Here is a 25907-nt window from a genome sequence, read left to right as displayed (position 1 = left end):
TTGAGATTCTTGAGCGGGCCCTTCAATGTGAAAACCCCTCCCTCACCAATGTTCTGACTATGGAACAATCATTTGCAGGTTCGAGGGCTACAGGTACTCAAACAATTGTGATGTGAGGTTATGGAAGTTCAACCTGCTTCGCCCCACCATTTGTCAGTTCACAGGGGGACGATACGGTGGCAGTGGTCTGTGTGCGAGCAAAACATCACGGCAGCTGGCCCAACTCACAACAGCAGCCACAGCCGCAACTGCAGCACAGCAGACCCTGTAATAAACAACAACGCAAGCAAACCACACCTCCATCCTGTACGCTGTGTTTTGTCACTCAAGATAGGTCCTAGGCACTGGGCCATTTGCCATCAGTGCAATAAAACGGGTCACATTGCTCCTGTTTGTAACGCAAAATTCCAGTGGCCTATTGCAGATGTTGACATGGGTGTCAATTGTGTATCACCAATCTCCGTTGCACCCAATAAGCTTTTCATTGATGTCAAGGTTTATCAGATGGTTTTGCACCTGCAGGTCAACACTGGTACTGCCGTGTCATTAATCAACTTGAAAATGTACACTGACTTGGGCTCTCCCTTTAGTGCCAGTGTCATGTACATTAGTCACCTACAATAAACAAACCATTCTGACAATTGATAGTTTTTCGGCCCAAGTCACATATAAATCTGTGGTTCGTCCACCGAATTTTCTGGTGGTGAACAATGCATGCACCAAATATTTGTTTGGTTTGGATGCCTTTAACCTTTTCAGGTTTACTATTTCCGACGAAATTAATCTTGTCTCTGATCAAGAGCCTTACACGCAACTAGATTCTTTATGCTCTGAATTTTCTATTGTTTTCTGCAGGTTTGGGTTGTGCCAATAATTTCAAAGCCCACATCACCATGAAACCTTCGGCCTGACCCCATATCTTTCAGGCTTACCCAGTGCCAATGGCGCTCCGTGACCAAGTAAAGCCAGAGCTCGACTGCCTCACGGCCTCCAAATGATTGCAACCAGCAAATGGCCTACCCCCTTAGTCAATGTCAAGAAGCACTCAGGACGGTTATGAATTCGCAGTGGTTTCAAAGTTTTAGTCAATGCTCAGTCTATCACTGACACATATCCCTTGCCGCACCCTGCCGAACTTTTTGCTAAACTCGCTGGTGGTCAGTATTTTTCCAAGACTGACCTCTCCAATGCATATTTTCAGCTCCCCATTGATGTTGACTCTCAATGGTTCTTGGTCGTAAACATGCCTTTTGGCTTGTATTGATACTTGCGGTAACCATTTTGCATAGCCAGAGCCCCAGGGATTTTTAGAACAACTCACGAGGTCAGTGCCAACTGTCTTGATGATATTGTGGTCTCCAGATTCTACATTGCTGAACATCTCAACAACTTATGTATGCTGTTTCGATGTTACAGGCTGCCTGGTTAAAATGCAATTTGGAAAAGTACTGCTTCTTTCAGCCTTCTATTGTTTATCTTGTGTTCACAGTTTCTAGTGCTGGTGTCAAACCTCTTTGTCAGAATGTATCTGCTGTTGTGGCTCTTCTGTGTCCTCTGTCAGCCAACCGAGGAACTCCAGGTTTTTTCTTCTTCTTTTTAAAAAAAAACAGGTAAGAGTGCTTATTGGCCTCGGTGTTAGTTGGGGGTGGGGGGGGGGGGTGGGGGAGGGGGGGGGGGAGGGGGGGAGGGGGTGGGGGGGGGGGGGGAATCAGTTGCGCAACAGTTACATGCCTTGCTGCATAAGGGGATGTCTTTCCACTAGCTGCAGGCATGTGAAAACGGTGTTTTCCTAACTGAAGTATTTGTTACAATATGCATCTTGCCTCGTAACCTAACAACCTAGTCAATATTTAGTGTTAGCAACAGATGTGTTCCAGAATGGGCTGGGGGCATTGTTAGCTCATAAATATTTTGATGGCTCCAAGTGTCCTATTGCATGTACTTCGAAGATGCTTAATTCTGCTCGGACTAGATATAAATAGAGAAAGAAGCTCTTGCCATTGTTTATGCCTTAAAGAAGTTTCATGTTTTCCAGTATGGTGTAAAATTCCTTCTAATCACGGATCACAAGCCATTAGTTTCGCTGTTTAACCCCTGTGCATCATTGCCAGACAAAGTATCGCCTTCAGCATTGGGCACTGTTCCTCTCTCACTTCCACACCACAGCTAAACATGTGAATGCTGACATGCTCTCCCGTCTTCCGGCTGGTCCGGACCCAGTTTTTGATCTGGAGGAGTTACTCTGTTTCCACATTGATGAATGCGCTCAACAAACTGTCAATGATTAGCACTCGGGTTGTGCAGGCTAGTGCTACCGATCTGATTTTATGGAAAGTAAAGTGTGTGGTGTCACCGCCAGACACCACACTTGCTAGGTGGTAGCCTTTAAATCAGCCGCGGTCCATTAGTATACGCCGGACCCGCGTGTCGCCACTGTCAGTGATAGCAGACCGAGCGCCACCACACGGCAGGTCTAGAGAGACGTACTAACACTCGCCCCAGTTGTACAGCCAACTTTGCTAGCGAAGCTACACTGACCGATACGCTCTCATTTGCCGAGGCGATAGTTAGCATAGCCTTCAGCTACGTCCATTGCTACGACCTAGCAAGGCGCCATAATCCTTTGCTATATATATATATTGTGGTTATAACATGTACCGTCAAGAGAGATGTTCTACAATTGTGGATTAAAGTTAAGTATTACATCATCTACGTACTTTATTTGCTATTCTCAAGATATTGTCCTGTTCCAGACCTCGCGCCAGTCAGCGTGTAATTAAACGCGTGCATTTCGACCTCCTCTAGAAACACAGTGTTGGCTCTTCTGCCAACACTACAAAGTGATACATTGTGTACAGCATAGATGGCCTGAGGCGCCTCCATTGTGAACATCCGACCCCCCTCCCCCCCATAACTACTACGTGTTTTGGCACTGTCTCTCTGTCATTGATGGTGTTCTATTCATTCATATGGACTATTCTGCTCTTTGCATAGTGGTTCCCTTGGCTCTCTTTTCAGAGATCCTGCAATTGCTGCACATTGATTACTGAGGTGTGTCCTGCACCAAGGTATTAGCCCACCATCATGTTTTCTGACCTGGTTTGGATGGCAAATCACTCAGCTGGTTATGGTATGTTCTCAATGTGCACTGCAGCAAACTGGCCCCATGGGCAACACTGTCTCTGTGGCTGCAATCTTTGCAGGCCTGGAACCGTCTCCACATCAATTTTGCCAGCCCTTTCCTTAATGCCTACTGGCTAATGGTAATTGACGCATTCTCTTAGTTTCCATATGTTATTTGATGCCCATCAACTTCGGCCTCTGCCACTGTAGCAACACCGTCAAAAATTTTTTTCCATCAAAGGACTTCCAGCAATGTTGGTCTCTGATAATGACCCTCAGTTTGTGTCATAGGTGTTTGCTTCCTTCTGCAACATCCATGGGATTTGTCACATTTTCACTCCACCCTTCCATCCATAGTCCAATGGTGAGGCCAAAATATTAGTCAGAACGTTCAAAACACAAATGAAAAAGTCTGTGAGTCGGCCTCCGGCTGACGTTGCCCTGCATCAATTTCTCTCTTCCTATTGCTTCACACCGTTTGGCAACAGCAACCCCGCTGAACTGCTCCATGGGCATCAATCCCAGATGCTTCTGCATCTCCTGCAGCCCAGCCAGTGATGCCAACCTGGGCAGCTGTTGTCCCATTTCTGTCCTGGGGCGGCTGTCTGGTGTGGTATTGACAGCAACGATGCCACGGAATAGTTTCTCAGGTTGGTACTACGAGAGACACCGATGACAGTGCCCTCTAGCCAGTGCTGTCAAGGTCGATGAGCTCCATGACTGCTTCACCCATTTCATCAGGTGCAGTCAGCCAGGACACTTCGCTTCAGCATCACACCTACGTACAAAGTTATGTAATCATTTATCACCTTGTTTTTTGCACCAGTAAACCACGTTCTTGCAGTACCGACTTTTATTACCTTTTCCCGTTCCTACACATGCGCTGCCTCCCAGACGGGATACGAAATCTGGGAATGCGGTTTGGTTGTTGCCCAAAATGGATTCCCGCAGTCATCTCCCGATGCCATGGCTGTCCTCTCTATGACATCCGTATGAAAGAGAGCCTCTCTGTATGCCATTACGACCAGTTGTGCCTGCATGTGGACGACCAGACAACCCCAACCAGACATCATGACATACGAGGGGTTCCCCATCACCAGTGGACAAACCTGGAACAGCTTCTCTAATTCTGCTACCAGTACCGATGCAACCGCCGTCCACACCTGAGCCATCTCCTCTGCCTCAGCTGCCAACTGCAGGGGCCCCACCACCACCAGGCCCTGGGCCTGATGGCGCATGGAACCCATGCTGGCGTCACCCATCTTACCGTATGGGTTGACATGAGAAGGCGGACTGTTACGCTGCTTGTGCCCTAAATACTCCCGACCACATGCCCCAGTATAAGCACGTCATCTCTGTCAGAGCTTCTCAGAGGAAGAAGCCATAAACACCTCGCAAATCTGAGCTGTCCCCCCAAGGGAAGAGAAATGAAGTAATATGCGCACACTTGAAAGCTGCATACATTAGCAGTGTCTTGTCATCTGCGAGAGCGCACGTGAAAGTGCAATTCTGTGAACTTATGATTGAGCCCGCCATTGGCGAGTGCCTATTTAAATCCTGCCATGCTACACTCATGCTCAGTATCCTGTTATTACACTTTCCTTATCTTACTGTGTTTGGTGTATGTTATGATGATTGCCATACAAGCCACAGACTAATAAAGTTGTATTAACATTCTTGGTTGTGTTGTGTGTCAGATTACAACAATAAATATCAATGAAAACAACAGAAAACAGAACATGAAACATGTGCTGCCATTGCAGTAGGACAAAGTCGTATAACAAAGACATCTGTAGGCACTTTACTGTCAATCATTTGTAAATTTACTCATTATTCTAAAAACAACAAAGTAAACGTCTGTATATGTATTAATAAAAATTGGAAACATATTGTCTATAAAAATATAACAACATAACATAGAATGAAAAAATACCAAAAGATTACATGGAAGATTGCAACTTTGGGTACATAATTTTTCAAATCTGTAGTACAAGGCTCAGTAAGTTTTGTATTCATGACATATACGAAGTCACATAAATATGTCTAATTTAACAAAACATCATAACTGGTCCATGAATTTTTTCATATAGCTATGCTGAGACTTAAACATCCAAACTGATGCTGCAGTGAAGTATCAATGGGGGGAAAAAAAATTGTAGGTGATCAACAGAAATCACTGAATACATTGTGGTAACTATTTCTTTCAGAACAATGATGGGTAATAAAATTTGGAAACACAGTGAGAGTCCACATATGTTACACTTTTCACTTATTTTCAAATGGTTTTAGAAAAATGTTATCTACATAATTGTATGTCCAGAAACACAAAACTTTTCATATCTTCTCTGTTTTTAGTTAAGCTTCTACTTGTCTCACTTAATATACTAGCTGCTATTAGAGTCATCTGAGTCAGCATCATCTAATTCAGCCATCATCCTCCTCTTGTAACGTGCGTAGGAGGAGCCATAAAGTCTGATATCCTTTGGATCAGCTTCCTTACTATAAATATAATCTTCCTCTCCATCATCACTTGAAAGCTCATTATCTGAAAAATAAATAATAAAATGTCACAGTCTCATTATATGCAGAGTGAAAACTGTTACACATACTGCCTTCCTTCTCTGTCCATTGCTGTAAAAATTCATTTCTCTCTTGGTTTGGTTATTATGGGTACTCACTCAGCCTTGGTTTGAAGTTATTTTAATGAGAAGCATATGTTTTGCTAGTTAGTATATCAACATACACTGAAGTGCCAAAGAAACTGGTATAGGCATGTGTATTCAAATAGACAGACATGTAAACAGGCAGAATTCGGCACTGCCGTCGGTAATGTCTGGCGGAGTTGTTACATGGGTTACTGCTGCTACAATGGCAGGTTATCAAGATTTGAGTGAGTTTGAATGTGGTGTTACAGTCGGCGCATGAGAGATGGAACACAGCATCTCTGAGGTAGTGATGAAGTGGGGATTTTCCTATACTAGCATTTCATGAGTGTACTGTGAATATCAAGAGTCTGGTAAAACATCAAATCTCCAGCATCCTGTGGACGGAAAGACATGCTGCAAGAACAGGACCAACGATGACTGGAGAGAATCGTTCAACATGACAGAAGAGCAATCTTTCTGCAAATTGCAGCAGATTTCAGTGCTGGGCCATCAACAAGTGTCAGGATGCAAATCATTCAAAGAAACATAATCAATATCAGCTTTCGGAGCCAAAGGCCCACTTGTGAAACCTTGATGATTGCACAACACAAAGCTTTCGCCTCACCTGGGCCCATCAACACCGACATTGGACTGTTGATGACTGCAAACATGTTGCCTGGTCAGATGAGTCACATTTCAAATAGTAATGAGTGGATGGACGTTTATAGGTATGGAGACAACCTCATGAATCCATGGATCCTGCATGTCAGCAGGGGACTGCTCAAGCTGGTGGAGCATCTGTAATGGCGTGAGGCATGTGCAGCTGGAGTGACCCCTGATAAGTCTAGATATGACTCTTGACAGGTGACACATATGTAAGCATCCTGTGTCATCACCTGCATTCATTCATGTCCATTGTGCATGCCAACAGACATGGGCAATTCCAGCAGGACAATGCGACACCCTACACATCCAGAACTCTACAGAGTGACTCCAGGAACACTCTTCTGAGTTTAAACGCTTCCACTGGCCACCAAACTCCCCAGACATGAACATTATTGAGCATATCTGGGATGCCTTGATCACGTGCTGTTCAGAAGAGATCTCCAGCCCCTTGTACACTTACAGATTTATGGACAGCCCTGCAGGATTCATGGTACCAATTCCCTCCAGCACTACTTCAGACATAGTCCAGTTCATGTCACGTCGTGTTGCGGCACTTCTGCATGATCGGGGACTGCCCTTCCCAATATTGTACCAATAAACCAACGTCTACCACCTGCTTTACCCATGACTGAACCTATGTAATCATTCCATTTCATATCCCTACAAAGTGTTACACAGAACTTTCAAAGTCTCTGGTTCAGTTCTTTCATTCAACTCAGAACCAAAGGGCCACGATCAGTTTTGCAGACAATGCTGCAAATTGTGAGCTTTTTTGAAACTGCATGCGCAAGGCTGGTCTTCTCAACCTTCTCTGCAAGTCACTGGAACGGCCCAAGAATGACTTTGGAGCCCAGTTGACAGGCATCATTTGTTCCAACATGTGCCGCAATCAGCAGCTGGTTGCAACCTGTTCCCTCAATGGCTGCTGGAATAGCCTCTTCAGCATGTGTGCCTGGTGTCCTTTACCGTCCCTTGCTGCCATTTTTCTATGGGGTACCATCATTCGCCATACTCAGGTCTGAGCCACCTTCCTGTATCCAAACACAGTGCACTGTGACAGGAAACATGAGAACTTATAAAAAAATGGTAGTTTTGGGATATCATTAAATATAATACAGAACTATATGCTAACTATCAAGTCATATTTTCCCAGGTATTATGAACTTTTAAATATTGGGGCTGACACAGGTAAGACAGGATTTAGGGCAGGTATGGTGTTGCCACTGACTCTGAATGAAAATTGAATGACAAAAAGTCATTATTGTAGTCTTTCTTTGAGATACAATGGCAGACTTAGGAATCTACAACATGTCTCCAGAGAATTGGTTCTTTAGTTTCTGTGATTTGGGTTATATTAAAGCTTAGCTTTGGCTAAGTAAATACAACTTAGAATAGGATACAAGAGTGCCCCCTGCAATAGTAATTAATTTTGTTAGAGATTGTTGGTTGAATGACACATTTTATATAGCTGTGTAGGTCAAATTCAGAATATGATACATAGGTATCTACTACAATGACATCTGTCCTTTCAGAATCTTTGTTTGTACCACATTTTTTGCATGATTTTTGAGCATATGACATTCTGAGTTTACCTTTGTAGCCCAATTTAAAAATTTTATACACAGGGGCTCTATTTTTCATTTTTGTGCTGTTTAATAACTTAGATTAATATCCATAGCATACTACAGCAAAAATTATTACATTTCAGAATATGACACAGAGCTGTGTAACACAGTAACAACATGAATTAGGAATTTAAGTGGCAGACAGGCACATTTAAAAGTAGACTGTTGGATATTAATTAGCTAGTGGACAAAGACCTTCATCACATGGAGAAACACATAACACTTCATTTGATGAAGGAATTTGTATGATTTGTATCAATAGCACAATCCAGGCCCTTACTGGAGGCCTACTGCAAAAATATGTATGACCTAGACTTTCACAGAAATAGTTTTTGCATTAGTTTTCTCCCTGTTCCAAACAGGGGGGCAGAGGTCAGTTTTGCTCAAAGTTCAGAATATATTGGCTTTCATGTCCAAGGTAAGCAGTCCTGATCAACCAAGAAAGAAACTGAGGGAGAAATCATTTGCTACAACCTATTTACACAGCACTTTCACATTCTCGACAATTCCCACAAGAGTCTGTTTCTGATCTCCCTCTCATAACCATCACCAAAACGATCCACTAAATGTGCACTGTGCTTCCCATGTCCCTCTGCTCTGATCACTACTGTCCAAGAAATATCACAGCTATTCTGACATGGACATTCAAGTAATTTCTAGGTTCCTATGACCTGCCACTTTCATCCTGATGAAAAAACAGAATGATAGATTAGGGTTCAGCTAGCTTTGATGAAGAGTTGGTTTGAGACAGAGCATACACACAGATTTCAAAACAGTGAGGTGGGGAATTAGCCAGAACTAGATGAAGAGGTATAGTAAATCACATTCCAGACAATAAACAATAAAAGGGTTTGCATACTCTAGTATATCATGCAATGTTGCAGTGTTCCTGCTGGTACGAAGCTGAAATCAATTCTTTGTCTTACATTTTATGCAAAAATGTGTACTTTTCGATAAAATTATTATGGCTACACAGATAAAAAGCAGCAACTGTCATTTCTCATACAACAGAAGGGAAGGCACACTACAGAGGCAAGTGTACACAAAAAGTATTCGAGGATTTTTACCTATATTCATGTCATCCATCTGCATGGCCAGCATCATGTCATCTTCATTGATACTGTGAAAATTATGAAACATTATACTCATGTAGACACATTATACCAACATTTATTTAAAAAAAAATTAGATTATAGCATAGATATATGACAAGCAAAAAAACAAGTACCAAAAAATATACTCAAAAGATGAATGTTTAAACAAACCATAATGCTTTGAAACAAACTGGAAGTGTAACAAAAGTTATACCACAAAGAGATACAGCTTGACCTTCTCGATATGAACTGAAAGAAGGAATAAAGGCAAAGGTATTGAGATCTATCAAATGTGCAACAAAAGGAAAAATATAGCTAAAAAGTTTTTCGTGATGGAGACCTTGCATAAAAAGTTCTCAGTTTACTTGCTGCACCAAATTAGGACAACATTCCAAGCTTTCGATAATTGCCTCCACCTTCCATCTGGGGCTAAAACTGCCTGTTGTGAAATGGCAAGGCTCCCACTTTTATACACACAGGAGGCCTCTGATTGGCTGCATTACATCATGATGACAACACAGAAAGGGCCTATAAGTATAAAAGTGGGAGCCTTGCCAGTTTATGACAGTCAGTTTTAGCCCCAGATGGAAGGTGGAGGCAATCATCAAAAGCTTGGACTTTTATCCAAATTCGATGCTGCAAGTAAATCAACAACTTTTTATGCAAAGGAAAAAGATGTTCAAAACATCAACTGTCAGTTTTCTGCGAGTCATATCACACTCTGCTTCTACCTTATTACTGCCAGATTTGAAAAGAAAAAATTATAAATAGCACCAATTATGGAAGCAGAAAATAAATAAAAACTAATAGTCATTCGTACTGAAAAAGGTAGTGCTCTAGTATACCATATTAAAAACTCGAGTTGTTGCATTTCATCAGAAGACTCATCAATGTTTAACTGAAATCATAATAATTATTTAAAGAAGATACCTTTTAATATAACACATTTTGAAAATGGATTAAAAAAATATAGTAATCTCCTCCAGACCCACACAGATTTCTAACTCCTTCCACATAGTCCTGAAAATTTGTGCTTGTGAATTTTTAATAGCAGTGGCAATACTTGTAAAATTTAAAATGAAAAACATTGATTACATGCAATAGATAATTTAGGCCTGAATAGTTCACCTCAGTCATTAACAATTTTACTGCACTGTGTGGGGTCACAAGGCTTAGGCCTGTCCCACCCCTCGTTAAATCAACCAACACTTGTACGAATAATTGTAAGAACAGTTATTATTATTATGTTCTTTAAGTTTGTTTTTGGGTTGGGCAGCAAGGAATAAAAAAAAAATGCTGCAAACTACCGCGAGCCACGGTAGAGCCTGGGCCATGAGGGCGTCGAGCTTCCTAGGTCGTTATTGGACAACATAAAAGGAAGAGATATTCTGCTTTCTCTTTGTAAACAGATCGATCGAGTCTCGAAAGGTTCATGTAAAACGTATAGGCGGGTGACACATTAGGTGGGACCCGATGCCTGTAATACTTCCACAGTTATTAAAAAGTTGTTAAACAGCCAAACCAATAGTTCATCATTTATATAGATAAAAAGTTGTAAAGATATAGGAAAGGAAGAGTTGCGGGGTCAGAACGAAAAGTGATACATCGCTCAGCAACGAAGAAGGACGTAAACAGTGGGTGTGACGTGGTGAAAACAAATCAACTGATAAAATAGTAAGTCTGTAATTAAGCATAAAGCCACGTAACACTGCAACTGCAAATTATATGCAGTGTTGTGTGATTTTTCTCAATGCTAGCTTTCCCTACGCACCTTACTATTATCTACTGCACAAGCTCCACATTTTTATTTTTATTTTTCACAAGTATTACCACAACTACTAAAAATTCACAAACACAAATTTTCAGGACCATCTGTATGGGCTTAGGAATCTGTATGGGTCTAGAAATTATTTTATATTCTTTAGTCCATTTTGAAAACAATGTATTCAAAAGCGTTTTTCTTTTTCTTTTTTTTTTTTTTAATTATTATTTTCTGCTTTTTAGCCTTGTGTGTGTGTGAAACTTTTCAATGTATTTACAACATTCTGAAGAGATTAGAGCAGAGACATATGATAAATTTGAAGTTTATTTCATTTTCTCTCCTATGTATATCTTGCGAAAATACTGTGAAGATAAAAAAATTAGAGATTCATGCTCGTGCAGAGACTTGCCAGCAATCATTCTTAACGCGCAACATCTGTGACTGAAACTAAAAAAGTAGAAACAGCAGTGGTATACAAAGTACCCTCCACCACCCACCAGCCAAGAAAGCAAGTTAATATTTTATGGTCACCTAGTTCTCAGCTATGTCAAAAGTTTCAAGTCTCTAGCACATCAAGAAGTTGGTTTGAAATCAATTGCAAAATCTGTTCTGAACAGGCACAAGAACACAGTACCTTTTACAACACACCAGACACAAAAACAAATTAATAATGCACTGTCAACCAGTTCTGAGCAATGTTGAAAGTTTAAAGTGTCATTGGGAAGTTACTTTAAAACCAATTGCAAAATTTGTACTGAACAGGCAAACAGAGAAAAAAAATTACCTAACAAAACATGGGAAAAAAAGGATGGGAAATGACTCTAATGATTGCATACAAGTTTTTGCTATGTACTACAAATAATCTTATAGATCAAGCAACCACAGCTAAAATACTTGTACATAGTGTGAAGGACAATCAAACAGTTTAAAATCAGAGATAGTAAAATAGTCTACATAAAACTGGGTTAAAGTCCAAATCCACAATAATTGTGTATTGTGTTTTCACTGTATGACGACCAGTTCCATACGGAGGTATATCTTCAGGTCATACCTTCTTGTAGAACAAAACTACATAAGTAAAAGCACTAATAATCAACCTAACCTACCAAACAAACCAGACATTAAAGAAATGTACACACAAAACTGATACTTTATGTGCCACAAATTCCGAGGTACAAGTGTAAAAACATGTCACCCCTCGATAAAACCTTGGATGAAACAGCAGATGGGCACTTGATCCTAACCAAGCATGATTACTAGTACATCTCCAAAACAGAGTCAAAAGATGAGCCCAGACAGCGCATGACAACCCACATAATTATGATAGGAAAAACCCGTAAGCACAAAACAATGCAGAATGAATGTAATGTAAATTCAAACAAAGCTCGCTGTGTCGGTAGAGTATGAAATAGAAGAAACCTATCATTGTCAAAATCCACAGGAGAAACAAAGAATTAAAAGACACTCAGTCCTTGGGAGTTGTCAGCATACTAAAACATATTGACATGCATTAAATAGCACTACATGTTACAGTGCTAGCAACACACTGAACACTGTGAAGATAAGCATGCATCAACCCATCACAATCTGGAGATCGTGATATCTAGCAGCAGAAACCAAATTAAAAGGACATGCAGATTGGACCTCAGGGATTGCAGTAACACAGTGGATCTCGGAGTTAAACAACAATACCGTACGAGAGACAGAAAATATTAACCGATAGACTTATGGAAAGTGAGATACAATTCAAATTACTTAAAGCTTAGGAAACTGAACTACCTGGTTCTATCTACAACAAAATAACAGAACCTGACTGAAGTCCTAGTTCATAACCAATAAAAATATATAAATATATAAAAAAATACAAAAACAAAATATCTAAAATGGTGCTACAAGTAATGCTGTTGTTATCAACATTGTTGCTATCAAGAAAAGCCTATATGAGGGTAAAGTCAAGTGCTGTAGATACGACCCTAAACCGAAATATGTTGCACAACTAAAAAAACATCTGATGTCCACAGGACTACTATAAAGGTCCATAAGGATAATTTCCCAGTACGTCTCACAGTGAATACTAGGTATGGTGCAGGCTACCACTCAAAGAAATCGATTTCAGAGTATTTAAACAAATGTTATGTTCAACCCTTCTGATATATCAATATGTAATAGTACCCATCTGGTGTCTGTGCTTTCATGTAATAGTACCCATCTGGTTTCTGTGCTTTCCAGTTTGAAGGTTCCACATGGAGCCAGGTTAGCTATGCTGGACATTAAAAGTATGTATAGTAATATCCCCACAGAGCATGTAGTTAGGATTGTCTATGAGAACTTAAGTGGCTTCAGTAGTCATCCCCTGGCTGAGATTGATGAGGTTATCAAGTTGTTGGAACTGGTAATGAACTAAAATTATTTTAGCTTTGGAGATGCTACTTACATTCAGGAATGTGGATTAGCAATGGGAACACCCCTGTCGTACTGCTTAGCTAATATATTTATGACCAAGTTTGAACATGACATTGTGATTCAACACCCGTCGTTTGGTACACAAATTGTCAAACAGTTTACGTACGTAGATAACGTTCTTCTACTTTACAATGGATCTAGTACTGAGTGTCATTGTTTGGTCTGTAATTTAAATGCACAGTGCAATGATATTCAGTTTACTACTGAGCATCTGCCTTGAGATACTGTTCCTTACCTAATTCTGGTCAACAGTTTGGAAGACAGCATTTTTTCTTTTGATATTTATAGGAAGCTCCCTACAACTGACTTGGTTATCCATTCTTGTTCCGACCATCCCATGAGTCACAAAAAAGCGGCTTTCAGAGCATTCTTATGTCACGTTCACAGTGTTCCACTCTCCCCTGAAGCTTTAAAAAATGAAATAATACTACTGTTCACATTGCTATTTGCAATGGATATAACAGCAGTTTTGTTCAGAGCACAATAATGAGATTCTCAAAAGGAGGTCTGGTCCATTTTCATGCCAGTCATGGTTTATCTTCACACTAGTTCCCTTACACGTTAACCTGCCCGCTGTCTGGTATCACTGACCACCATATTATGTGAGTGTGTCAGAAAGCATAGGCAGACACCTAAGAAAGAAGAGTATTCTACCCACATTTTCTACTCATAATATCGAGACCAGATACAGACATAGGAAGTCATGTGACACCAACTTGTATAAGAACACCGGGGTTTACACCATACAGTGTAATGATTGTCAGGGCACATATGTAGGTCAAACAGGTAGAGGTTTTAGTAAGGAGTTTGAAGAACATCTCAATGTAAACATCCCAAGGTCAACTTCGTCGTTACAGTTGCGGGAAAGGGGACATTCGGTAATGAGTGTAGAAAACAACTTTGACATTTTATGCACTGAGAATAAAGGGACAGTGTTAGATATTTTACAAAAGATACACATTTTTAGGGCTATTAAGAAGTCCTCTTTACAGATATTGAATGGCCAGATGGTCCTAAAACATTGGAGTCTATTATTTAATCTCAACTACTCTTAATCTCCTCACTATCAATAGGGTCCACATGTGTTTCCATTAATCCTGGATAAATAATTGTTCCTGTCACCTAGATCCAGTTCTACTATATTCCTTCTCTATTCCAAACCACCTCCACCTTCCTCCCTCCCCCCCCCCCCCATCTCCCTCCCCACACCCACCCCTCCCACAGGGGTTCTTGGCCGGTTTTGAGAGATCAGTTTCAGGAGGGTTTTGGTCCATGAATTTGTCTTACTCAGATCTGGTCTGGTTTCACTAAGTTCCATCATCATATGGTCTGTATATTATCCCTGTTAATTTGGACTGTTTAAATAATGACAGAGGTTTTACATTAACTTAGCCTAGCATTAATTGTAGCACCATTTTAGATATTTTGTATTTATATTTTTTATATTTCTTATATCTTAATTGTATGATTATAATGGAGGGAAACATTCCACGTAGGAAAAATATATCTAAAAACAAAGATGATGTGACCTACCAAATGAAAGTGTTGGCAGGTCGACAGACACACAAACAAACACAAACATACACACAAAATTCAAGCTTTCGCAACAAACTGTTGCCTCATCAGGAAAGAGGGAAGGAGAGGGAAAGACGAAAGGATGTGGGTTTTAAGGGAGAGGGTAAGGAGTCATTCCAATCCCGGGAGCGGAAAGACTTACCTTAGGGGGAAAAAAGGACGGGTATACACTCGCACACACACATATCCATCCACACATATACAAACACAAGCAGACATATTTGAAGACAAAGACTGCTGTGCTGTCTGGGCTCATCTTTTGACTCTGTTTTGGAGATGTACCAGTAATCGCACTTGGTTCGGATAAAATGCCCATCAGCCGTTTCACCCAAGGTTTTATTGAGGGGTGTCATGTTTTTACACTTGTACCTTGGAATTTGTGGCACATGAAGTATCAATTTTGTGTGAACATTGTTTTACTGTCTTGTTTGTTTGGTAGGTTAGGCTGAATATTAGTGCTTTTACTTGTGTAGTTTTATTCTACAAACAGATACAACGTGAAGATATACGTCCGGGGTATGAAACTGGTCACCATACAGTGAAAAAACAATACACAGCTATTGTAGATTTGGACGTAAACTCAGTTTTATGTAGACTGTTTTAAATTGTTTGATTGTCCTTAACATTGTGTTGTTTTTTATTTCCAATTAATACAATACTTTAAACTAATAAACAATTAAAAATAAGTCTCTATTGTACATCAAAAATTAGTGTGTGCCATCATTATTCTCCTATTTCTAAGCTTCTGTCAAGTTATATACACTAATTCCCTATATGTTGCACGGTAATGAGTTGGATGACACAAGAAAAATTTTGAATTAGTCACAACAGTATAAAATATACGAATTATTCTAAAGGTAACATACCTTTATCTTGAAAGGTAATGCCACATGCTGACTTAATGAGACTAATGGGGCAAGCAACATGCATAAGAGGCAACAATTACCTATTATCAGAATCTGGATAATCATTGCGCCAATTATTTTCATCATTTGAATCACTGTCCTCTTCCTCCAACTGAGATTTATCATCGTCTTCATCTACATCATATACCAGTTCTGATTCCATAGGATGGATACTCAGTTGAGTGTCCAACAACATGTCATCAAAATCAATCTTTTCTGTGTAATACAAATCATATACGTAGTTTTTATCTTCGCTAGAAGGGTTTGTTATCTGAAACAATGTTGACAGCATAATTATTAGCACAAAAGATATATACAATAGGAAGTCAAAAGAGTAGTAATATGTTTGCCCTTTCACATGAAAATACCCTGATAAAACAATATTTTATATAAAGACGAGGTTAATTAGGATTGACAGAGTAAAAATGCGTGTGTGTGTGTGTGTGTGTGTGTGTGTGAAAGGAGGGGGAGAGGTGCATCTATGAGTGCACAATCCTGACAAGAGAGTAAGAATAATGCATAATTACTAAATGTTTCCCAAGAAAAATGGAGACAGCACTGAGCAGTATGCACATTTAAAATACTGATTTTGTCTACAGCAGTCTGCTATTGGCATTACTATATTGCTGCAACAGTCATCTGGTACACAACCATTATTATTTCAGTGTTTAAAATTGTTTAAGGGCATCCATATTTCAACTTCAAAGTTAGGCAGTCAAAATGCTCCATCTCAGACACTACTCAAAGATCGTCACAATTGTCGCCCCTGTAAAGGAGAGTCACTTAATAAGTGGCAGAATTCAAGGAGACTGATGTACAGTTTCAACAGATGTAAATCCACCCAGACTGCATCTCTGTGTCACTGTTTATGTGAAACAGGGCTGCAGTACATACTGACGACTGAAATCTGAGAGCAAAGAGAGATGATCTCTGTCCAACCTTTTTGCCTTTACATATGTCTGCCTGTGTCTGTATATGTGCGGATGGATATATATATATATATATTAAAAAAAACAAAGATGAGGTGACTTACCGAACAAAAGCGCTGGCAGGTCGATAGACACACAAACAAACACAAACATACACACAAAATTCAAGCTTTCGCAACAAACTGTTGCCTCATCAGGAAAGAGGGAAGGAGAGGGGAAGACGAAAGGAAGTGGGTTTTAAGGGAGAGGGTAAGGAGTCATTCCAATCCCGGGAGTGGAAAGACTTACCTTAGGGGGAAAAAAGGACAGGTATACACTCGCACACACGCACATATCCATCCACACATACAGACACAAGCAGACAGAGTAAAAATGCGTGTGTGTGTGTGTGTGTGTGTGTGTGTGTGTGTGTGTGTGTGTGTGTGTGTGTGTGTGTGAATATATGTTTGCTTGTGTCTGTATGTGTGGATGGATATGTGCGTGTGTGCGAGTGTATACCTGTCCTTTTTTCCCCCTAAGGTAAGTCTTTCCGCTCCCGGGATTGGAATGACTCCTTACCCTCTCCCTTAAAACCCACTTCCTTTCGTCTTCCCCTCTCCTTCCCTCTTTCCTGATGAGGCAACAGTTTGTTGGGAAAGCTTGAATTTTGTGTGTATGTTTGTGTTTGTTTGTGTGTCTATCGACCTGCCAGCGCTTTTGTTCGGTAAGTCACCTCATCTTTGTTTTTATATATAATTTTTCCCACGTGGAATGTTTCCTTCCATTATATATATATATATATATATATATATATATATATATATATTTGTGTGTGTGTGTGTGTGTGTGTGTGTGTGTGTGTGAGAGAGAGAGAGAGAGAGAGAGAGAGAGAGAGAGAGAGAGAGTGTGTATACCTGTCCCTTTTCCCCCCTAAGGTAAGTCTTTCCGCTCCCGGGATTGGAATGACTCCTTACCCTCTCCCTTAACACCAACACCCTTTCATCTTTCCCCATCCTTCCCTCTTTCCTGATGAAGCAACCTTGGGTTGCAAAAGCTTGAAATTTGTGTGCGTGTTTGTGTGTTTTTTATTGTACCAGCACTTTCTCATTTATTAAGTCACAGCATCTTTGTTTTTTAAATCATTAATTAATTTCCTTTTTGCTGAGCACCAGGCTAGATCACTAATCAATCCAAATCACACCTCTTCATTGTAACAAGTCTTCTAGTCCTGGACATGGACACTACATCTGAATAACAAAGAGAGAGAGGGGGAAAATAATGTGCTGAATTACTGGTAGTGAGCCTTACATTTTGTATGATCTAGTGCATTGTACAATACAAGTGGAAGGAATTACATTAAAATCATTCCTCCTGGTCACTGAAAGGCACTTTAACTGTTTCTGAATGTTTACAGGAGCATTGTCAAATGTTTCCATATGTCTTTTATCTTCACATACTGTGCATTTGGTGCTTACATTCATACCTCTGCTTCTTCAGTTCTGTAGTAAGCTAGTAATTAATCATAAAATTTTGTGATTATGTGTTCGGTCATTTAATGAATAAGAACAATTCTGGAACTCTGCTTTGCAATGTGTATAAACTAATCAATACGACTCGGCAAATGAATAGCACTAAAAGTAACCAATCAACACACACTTAAATTTATAGCTACAATGTACAAGACACTGTGTGCATGGAATTTTTTTAATGAGAAACAGGATTAAAAACGAACAATGGAAATCCCAGAGTAGAATAACAAAAATCCCAGAATGGAATAACAACAATATCAAAAGGATAGATTGCTACTCACCACTTTGAGATGTCAAATCACAGACAGCCACAACAAAAAAGAATATTAGAAATATTTTTACTTTCAAACAAAGTCCTTCATCAGAAACAGAACTATCACATATTCACACAACTCGCATACACGTGGCTACTGTCTCCTGGTGCTAAGATCAGAAACAGGAGTAAAATACAAAATACACTTTTAACAAAATATGATCAGAGCATACTATCACTCTTACGACCCCTCAGAAAATTGGACAACCTGGGAGCAATTACATGAAAATGAGTGTAACAGAATGATGGAAAGACTACAACTGACCGACTGCTGTTAAAGTTGCAAATAAACAGTCAATATTAGTACGAGAAAGCTCTATACACAACACTCAGAACTGCCAAAGAATAAGAGACTGCACAACAGTGTAAAGTATAACTTCAAGATAAGGTGGTGATAACATAGTCAACAAAATGTGTCCAAAAATCATGTGACACAGTAATATAGATACAAGATATGCTGGAAAGCAAGCTAGGGCCTGTGGGTTACAGGTTACCATATGTGGCGTCCTTCCATCAGTGGTATACAGAATGTCAATATGGGGTGCATGGGTCACACGCGGCAAAACAGTATCCACATTTATTCTTCACACTCTGCGTAAGGCTGCATGGTAAAAGCTTGCAATAAAGTATCAAACTATTGAACAGTCTGCATGTCAGCAATGGTTAGTGGTGCTTGAGTTAGCTTAGAGCATCTCATGTAGGATTAATCAGATTTAAGTGCACGTAAAGAGTTATATATTATCCAACATGTGATGCATTCACGTTGCATGTACTCAGCCTTATCATGCACCAGATGGAATCCTGGACTGCATGCACCACAAAAAGACTGCAGGATTTCGTCTGTATTATTACAAATATCACAATACCCCACAGAATACATTCAGTGGCATATGTGCTCTTGATCTAACACTGTCCCATATATTGCCGATTCCCTCTTATCTGTGCTATTCCACAATGGTGGCATGGTTGTAACATAACTCAAGAACATGCTAGAGTAAAAAACTGGAAGAATAGCTTTTCAGGCCAAATCACAACAAATCTGTGAGCAGGACATTATTCCACTGTTCTTGAGCTATCTCATGATAGGCAAAACATCACATTAGTCCAAGCCACCAGATACCTTTTTTGTGTGGAAATGCATCTGGTGGATCACTGGACATACAGAGTAACTTCACAAAGCAGACACTACACAGTTCAATGGAGGAGTGTAGATCAGAGACTGGCACAAGATCACCAACCAGGGCAGGTGCCATGCTGGCTGTGCTCAAGGCAAAATAACAATACTGGGACTTAGTTACAGCAATCACTCAACATAGTCCATACTCTCATTTGATATAAACAAGGCGTATGAACAACTTAGTGGATAAAGTCAGAAAGCCCATTCGGCTGTTTGCAGATAAGATGATGCTGTTGTGAAGTGGCTGACATTTCGTAAAGCAACATATTTGCACCAATGAAGGGCACAACCCATTGTGGTCTGATTTCATAATTAGTGATAAGACACTAGAAACTGTCAAAGTTGTCAAACATCTAAGAGTACATATTTGTAATGAGATTAATGGAATGACCACATAAAATTAGTTGTAGCAAAAACTATGAGGAGATAGCTTACCCTTGTTCAGCAAATCTTTGAAATTTCTGTTCAGTTTGGGACCCTTACCAGATGGGATTAATAAAAAACAGAAATAAAAAAGTAGCTTACTTCATCGCAAGTTTGTGTTGTAATCATGAAAGTGTCATGGAAATGCACATCCAACTACAGTGTCAGATGCTACAAGAGAGGCATTTTGCATATTGGAGAGATTTGCTACTAATGCTGAGAATGTACATCTTAAGACAGAGTTAAGCAATATTTTACTTCCTCCCATATTTATCTTGTGAAATAATAGCAACAGTAAAAGTGGAGAAATTTACTAACAGTCATTTTTCTCACATGTCACTGCGAAAGCATCAGAAAAAAAAGGGAAGTGAGATTCAGCTGCTACCACACATCGTAAGACAGTTAGTGCAGTATAAATTTAGATCTCGATGAATGTTTATGAACTTTTCTTTGCTGACAATGCAAGTGCCATCATAAGCCTTGAAAATGCAAATCATATTTTCTTAAAAATTAATAACTGGTTCTCTAAAAATGGGCTTTTGCTGAAACTAGGTAAAAAACAATACATGCAACTCGGCATTGCAGAAGGCCTAACTACACCTTTAGAAATAACACATGACGACAAATTACTAAACTAAACAGAATATATTGATAAGACCCAAACTGGATGTTACAACTTACATGCCTTCTTAAATATCTAAGCTCTGCAAATTTTGTGTTATGGATAATATCCAATTTTGGCGATTGAAATGTAAAAATTTTGATTTTTCTTTTCTTATTTTTATTCTTTAAAGTCTTACAGCCACCATATTCTGGGGTAAATAGTCATGAAGAAAAGGTGTTTGTTACACAGAAGTGTGTAATAAGAATAATATGAGGTGCTCACTCTTGAGCCACTTGTAGACAGCTCTTAAAACAATAGGGAATACTGATAACAGCCTCATAGTACACTTTCTCGCTTACGACTTTTGTTGTCAACAATCACTCACAGTTTGAAAGTAACAGTAATATTCATAAATACAGCAATACATAGAGAAATTATTTACACTATCCATCACTCGGCCTTAGTATGGCACAGAAAAAAGTGAAGTATTTAGCTGTAAAAAATCTTTGATCATTTATTGAGTAATGTAAAGAATATAATGGACAATAAAATTAACTTCAAGCACAAACTGAAAACATATTTGCTTGACAATTTCTTCTACTCCATAGAAAATTAGTAGTGTGATATGTGGGTATCAGTGACAATCACTGTGTTATTACTGTATGAATTAAGAAATGTATAGGTGCATAAAATCTGGAGAGAACTGCATCAAGAAGTAAGACTGTGTACTGTGTTGTTGTTCTGGTCTTCAGTCCACATACTGGTTTGATGCAGCTCTCCATGCTACTCTATCCTGTGCAAGCTTCTTCATCTCCTAGTACCTACCGCAACCTACATTCTTCTGAATCTGCTTAGTGTATTCATCTCTTGGTCTCCCACTACGATTTTTACCCTCCACGCTGCCCTCCAATGCTCAATTTGTGATCCCTTGATGCCTCAGAACATGTCCTACCAACCGGTCCCTTCTTCTTGTCAAGTTGTGCCACAAACTCATCTTCTTCCCAATTCTATTCAATAACTCCTCATTAGTTATGTGATCTACCCATCTAATGGCTCTGAGCACTATGAGACTCAACTGCTTACGCATCTAATCTTCAGCATTCTTCTGTAGCACCACATTTCGAAAGCTTCTATTCTCTTCTTGTCCAAACTATTTATAGTCCATGTTTCATTTCCATACATGGCTACACTCCATACAAATACTTTCAGAAACGACTTCCTGACACTTAAATCTATACTCAAGGTTAACAAATTTCTCTCCTTCAGAAATGCTTTCCTTGCCATTGCCAGTCTACATTTTATATATTCTCTACTTCAACCATCATCAGTTATTTTGCTCCCCAAAGAGCAAAACTCATTTACTACTTTAAGTGTCTCATTTCCTAATCTAATTCCCTCAGTATCACCTGATTTAATTTGACTACATTCCATTATCCTCGTTTTGCTGTTGTTGATGTTCATCTTATATCCTCCTTTCAAGACACTGTCCATTGCATTCGGCTGCTCTTCCAGGTCCGACTGTGTAACTGTACAGGCAATATTGTACGACAAGTTCTGTAAAGCTAGCAATAATTAATTCTCAAGTACTGGTATTGGTACAAAAGTATTTACTACCTTTATAACAATATAATGAAAGAATAGTTGCTACTCGCCATATAGCGGAGATGATGAGTCGCAGAAAGGCACAACAAAAAGACTGTCAGGATCTTAGCTTTTGGCCAACAAGGCCTTTGTCAAAAATAGACAGCATACACACAGACATGCACACACATAAATGCAGCTCACACACAGATGTCAGTCTCTGGCAGCTGGAGCCAGAGACTGTGGTCATCTGTGTGTGAGCTGCATTTGTGTGTGTGTGTGTGTGGGGGGGGGGGGGGGGGGGGGGGGGGGGGGGGGGGGGGGGGGGGGGGGGGGGGGGGCACACGCGCGCTTTCTATTTCTGACAAAGTCCTTGTTGGTTGAAAGCTACGTTTCTGACAGTCTTTTTGTATGGTGAGTAGCAACTCTCCTTTACATTATATTGTTACATTTCATCCTGGATTTTCCATTATTTTATTTATTACCTTTCCTTGTCATTTTTATTGTACACACATTTTTTTCAGATTTTGTAAGCAACAAATTCAGGTTTCAGTGGTACACAACTGCTATTGCAAATGCTATTTTACTGTGCAACAAGAATGGATATTAGTGACAAAATTCCTCACACAAGAAACCAAACATAATCTGCATGGCATGCTTACAAAGGACAATTACAAACCTCTGATGGTGTAGTATGATCTTTATTCCTCTCTGGTGGACTTTTTTCAATATCAACCACTGTTATCATTTGACTCCCTTCCTTTTCTCCAGATCCAGCTGCTTCTGTGGGCGGTGACTTCTCATCGTCTGTGTCAGCTGTGTTAAGTGCTCTGAAGCAGTTCACAACCTGGGGAAGATTTGAATCAGCATAAATATAAAGCATCCCAAGAAGATTTCTTGCAATATTAGAAGTGAGCACCTGTGACACAGTTTATATGGCAAGAAAAGGCAGAAGCCACACACGGAAGGATGCCTACAAAACTCAGAAAAGAGGATTTAAAAACTCACAACTGAGGATAATCGCTAAAAAGTAGAACAGTATTATGATCACAAGAGAAAAGAACACTAACAAATCATAAGATTGCTTATTAAGAAACAATTACACACACACACACACACACACACACACACACACACACACACATACACACACACACACTTTTGTTAAATACAGTTTAGTAATTTGTTTATTCATTCAATGGTGGCCTAAAGAAACACGTTGAAAACAGTGTGATCGATACCAATAGTTCAGTGCACTACACTGAGATGATATAACATATCAAATTTACACTTGATGATCAGTCTATTTCAATAGCATTCTAGCATTCACAAGATTCCCATTATAGGACTCAGAGAAGCATGTTCTTGCTACTCAGTGGGAAACCACAAAGTCTTTTCATGTGTGTCTCTGATGACTGTGTACTAACCCAAGCATTTGTTGTTCTTTCTAAGCAATAATTCGAACAGAAAGTGCAGGACAAAGAAGGTAACACCCAATAGAATGGTACAGATATACTGACCATCAATTAATCACATGCAGCATGGTTATCAATAACACCATTATTCGAGTATAAATGGTTTCCAATTCCACTTTACACTGCATGATCATTGTTAGTGTAGAGGGAGGTGGCATCGACAGTGACGAGCAGGGTGCCAGGTGGTAAAGGAACAAGAGCGTTGTTCATCACTGTTGATACTGCCTCCCTCTAAATTAACATCCCCAATGACCATGGCCTTGCTGCTATTGAACACTACCTTTTCCAACACCGAACTGTCTCCAAACTTACAACATCCTTCCTTGTCACTATCATAAGTTATATCCTCACTCATAATTACTTTCCCATTGAATATATCACCTATGCTAACCTACCATAGGCATGGCAGCTGCCATTTACTCCACACCTAGAAGTCTCTTCCGAAAAGCCTGGCCAATTGTGGTCTTCGCACCTGTAGTGACAACCAGCCCCTCTCGAAATATGCCAAGAGTCTCTCTGAGGCCTTGACAGACCAAAGTTACCCTCCCAACCATGTCCAGAAACAGATATCCTGCCTCATCTCATCAGTCACCTACCACACCCCACATACCTACAGTCCAGCCAACGACAAATGAGCTGTGACTTCTGAAATTTTTCCCGGCGTATTTCTTCTTCTAATAATTTCCGGGTATGCAGCCGGATCCCGTCGACATTCTGCCACGATATTTCGGCCCAGAGACGTCCGGCCATCATCAGGTGAGTACACAACTACTGAAGAGCCCAGGTGCATTCAGCATAAATACCGCGACTGCACCTGGGCTCTTCAGTAGTTGTGTACTCACCTGATGATGGCCGGACGTCTCTGGGCCGAAATATCGTGGCAGAATGTCGACGGGATCCAGCTGCATACCCGGAAATTATTAGAAGACAAATGAGCTCTTTTCTCATGACTCAGTACCACCCAGGACTAGAGCAACAGAATCACATTCTCTGCCGGGGTTTTTGAATACCTCTCATCCTGCTCTAAAATAATGTATATCCTCCACATTGCTCCCACAGCAGCATTCAGCTGCCCATCCAACCTACGCAACGTCCTTGTCCATCCATACTCCCAAACCCTTGCTTCATGGCTCATATCACTGCAATACACCTTGATGCAAGACTTATCTCACACATTCTCCCACTTCCACCTACACCTACTGTGGTCTGATCACAGGCATCTCCTACCCCATCAAAGGCAGGACCACCTGTGAAAGCAGCCATTTGATCTAAAAACTTAGATGCAACCACTGTGTCACATTCTATGGGGTCATGACAACTAACAAGCAGTCCACATAAATGGCCACCTCTAAACTGTGGTCAAGAGACAGCTGGACCACCTAGTCGCTGAACAAGTGGCCCAAAACAATGTGCACCATTTTCTGACTGCTTCACAGTGAGTGCCATCTGGATTCTTCCCAGAAACACCAGCTTTTCTAAAACACACAGATGGGAACTCTCCCTACAACATAGCCCATGTTCTCGTAATCCCCTTGGCTCAACCTTCGCTAGTCACCATCCTTGACCTGTCCCTTGCCTGCTCCCACTCCAGTATCACACGTGTCTCCTATCCCACCAATGCACCTAAACAGTTCTTTCCTCTTCCCTCTTCTCTCAACTCTCATCCCCCCCCCCCCCCCCCCCCCCCGTCCTATCAGCATAGCACAGCCTCCCAATGCTGCACCTAGCAGTCCTATCCTGCCCTCATCATGTCCCTGCAGGCTTCCATTGGCAGTACTAGCATCTTCCTCCATCACTATCCTGCTTACCCTACCCACCCCTACCTCATGCCTCTTTGTTACACCCACTACCGAACCCAACTAGATTTCTGGCCATGTGACACATAGTCACAATTGGACCTTATCACCTGGTAAAAGTGGCTCTCTGTGTGTGTGTGTGTGTGTGTGTGTGTGTGTGTGTGTGTGTGTGTGTTTTGCCGTGTGAATATGTGTGAGCTTTTTTTTTACTTCTGAAAAAGAAATTTGCCCAAAAGCTGAAAA

General features: G+C 40.3%; 1 protein-coding gene across 1 annotated transcript in view; it reads right to left on the bottom strand.

The window, feature by feature from the left end:
• Positions 1 to 4973: 4973 nt before the first annotated feature.
• The window catches only part of LOC124616186 (probable RNA polymerase II nuclear localization protein SLC7A6OS), a 61390-nt gene continuing 40456 nt past the window's right edge, over positions 4974 to 25907 (bottom strand). The window contains exons 3-6 of the mRNA XM_047144480.1: positions 23073 to 23240; positions 15900 to 16129; positions 9127 to 9179; positions 4974 to 5668 (exon numbers count right to left, since the gene is read on the bottom strand). Of these exons, the coding sequence (XP_047000436.1) occupies positions 5508 to 5668; positions 9127 to 9179; positions 15900 to 16129; positions 23073 to 23240 (612 nt within the window). The 3' untranslated portion in view covers positions 4974 to 5507. The remainder of the gene's footprint in view (positions 5669 to 9126; positions 9180 to 15899; positions 16130 to 23072; positions 23241 to 25907) is intronic.

The sequence above is a fragment of the Schistocerca americana genome, chromosome 5 (assembly GCF_021461395.2).
Source record: "Schistocerca americana isolate TAMUIC-IGC-003095 chromosome 5, iqSchAmer2.1, whole genome shotgun sequence".
NCBI lineage: Eukaryota > Metazoa > Arthropoda > Insecta > Orthoptera > Acrididae > Schistocerca > Schistocerca americana.
Note: the sequence above shows the minus strand (reverse complement) of the source record. Positions and strands in the feature narration are given on the sequence as shown.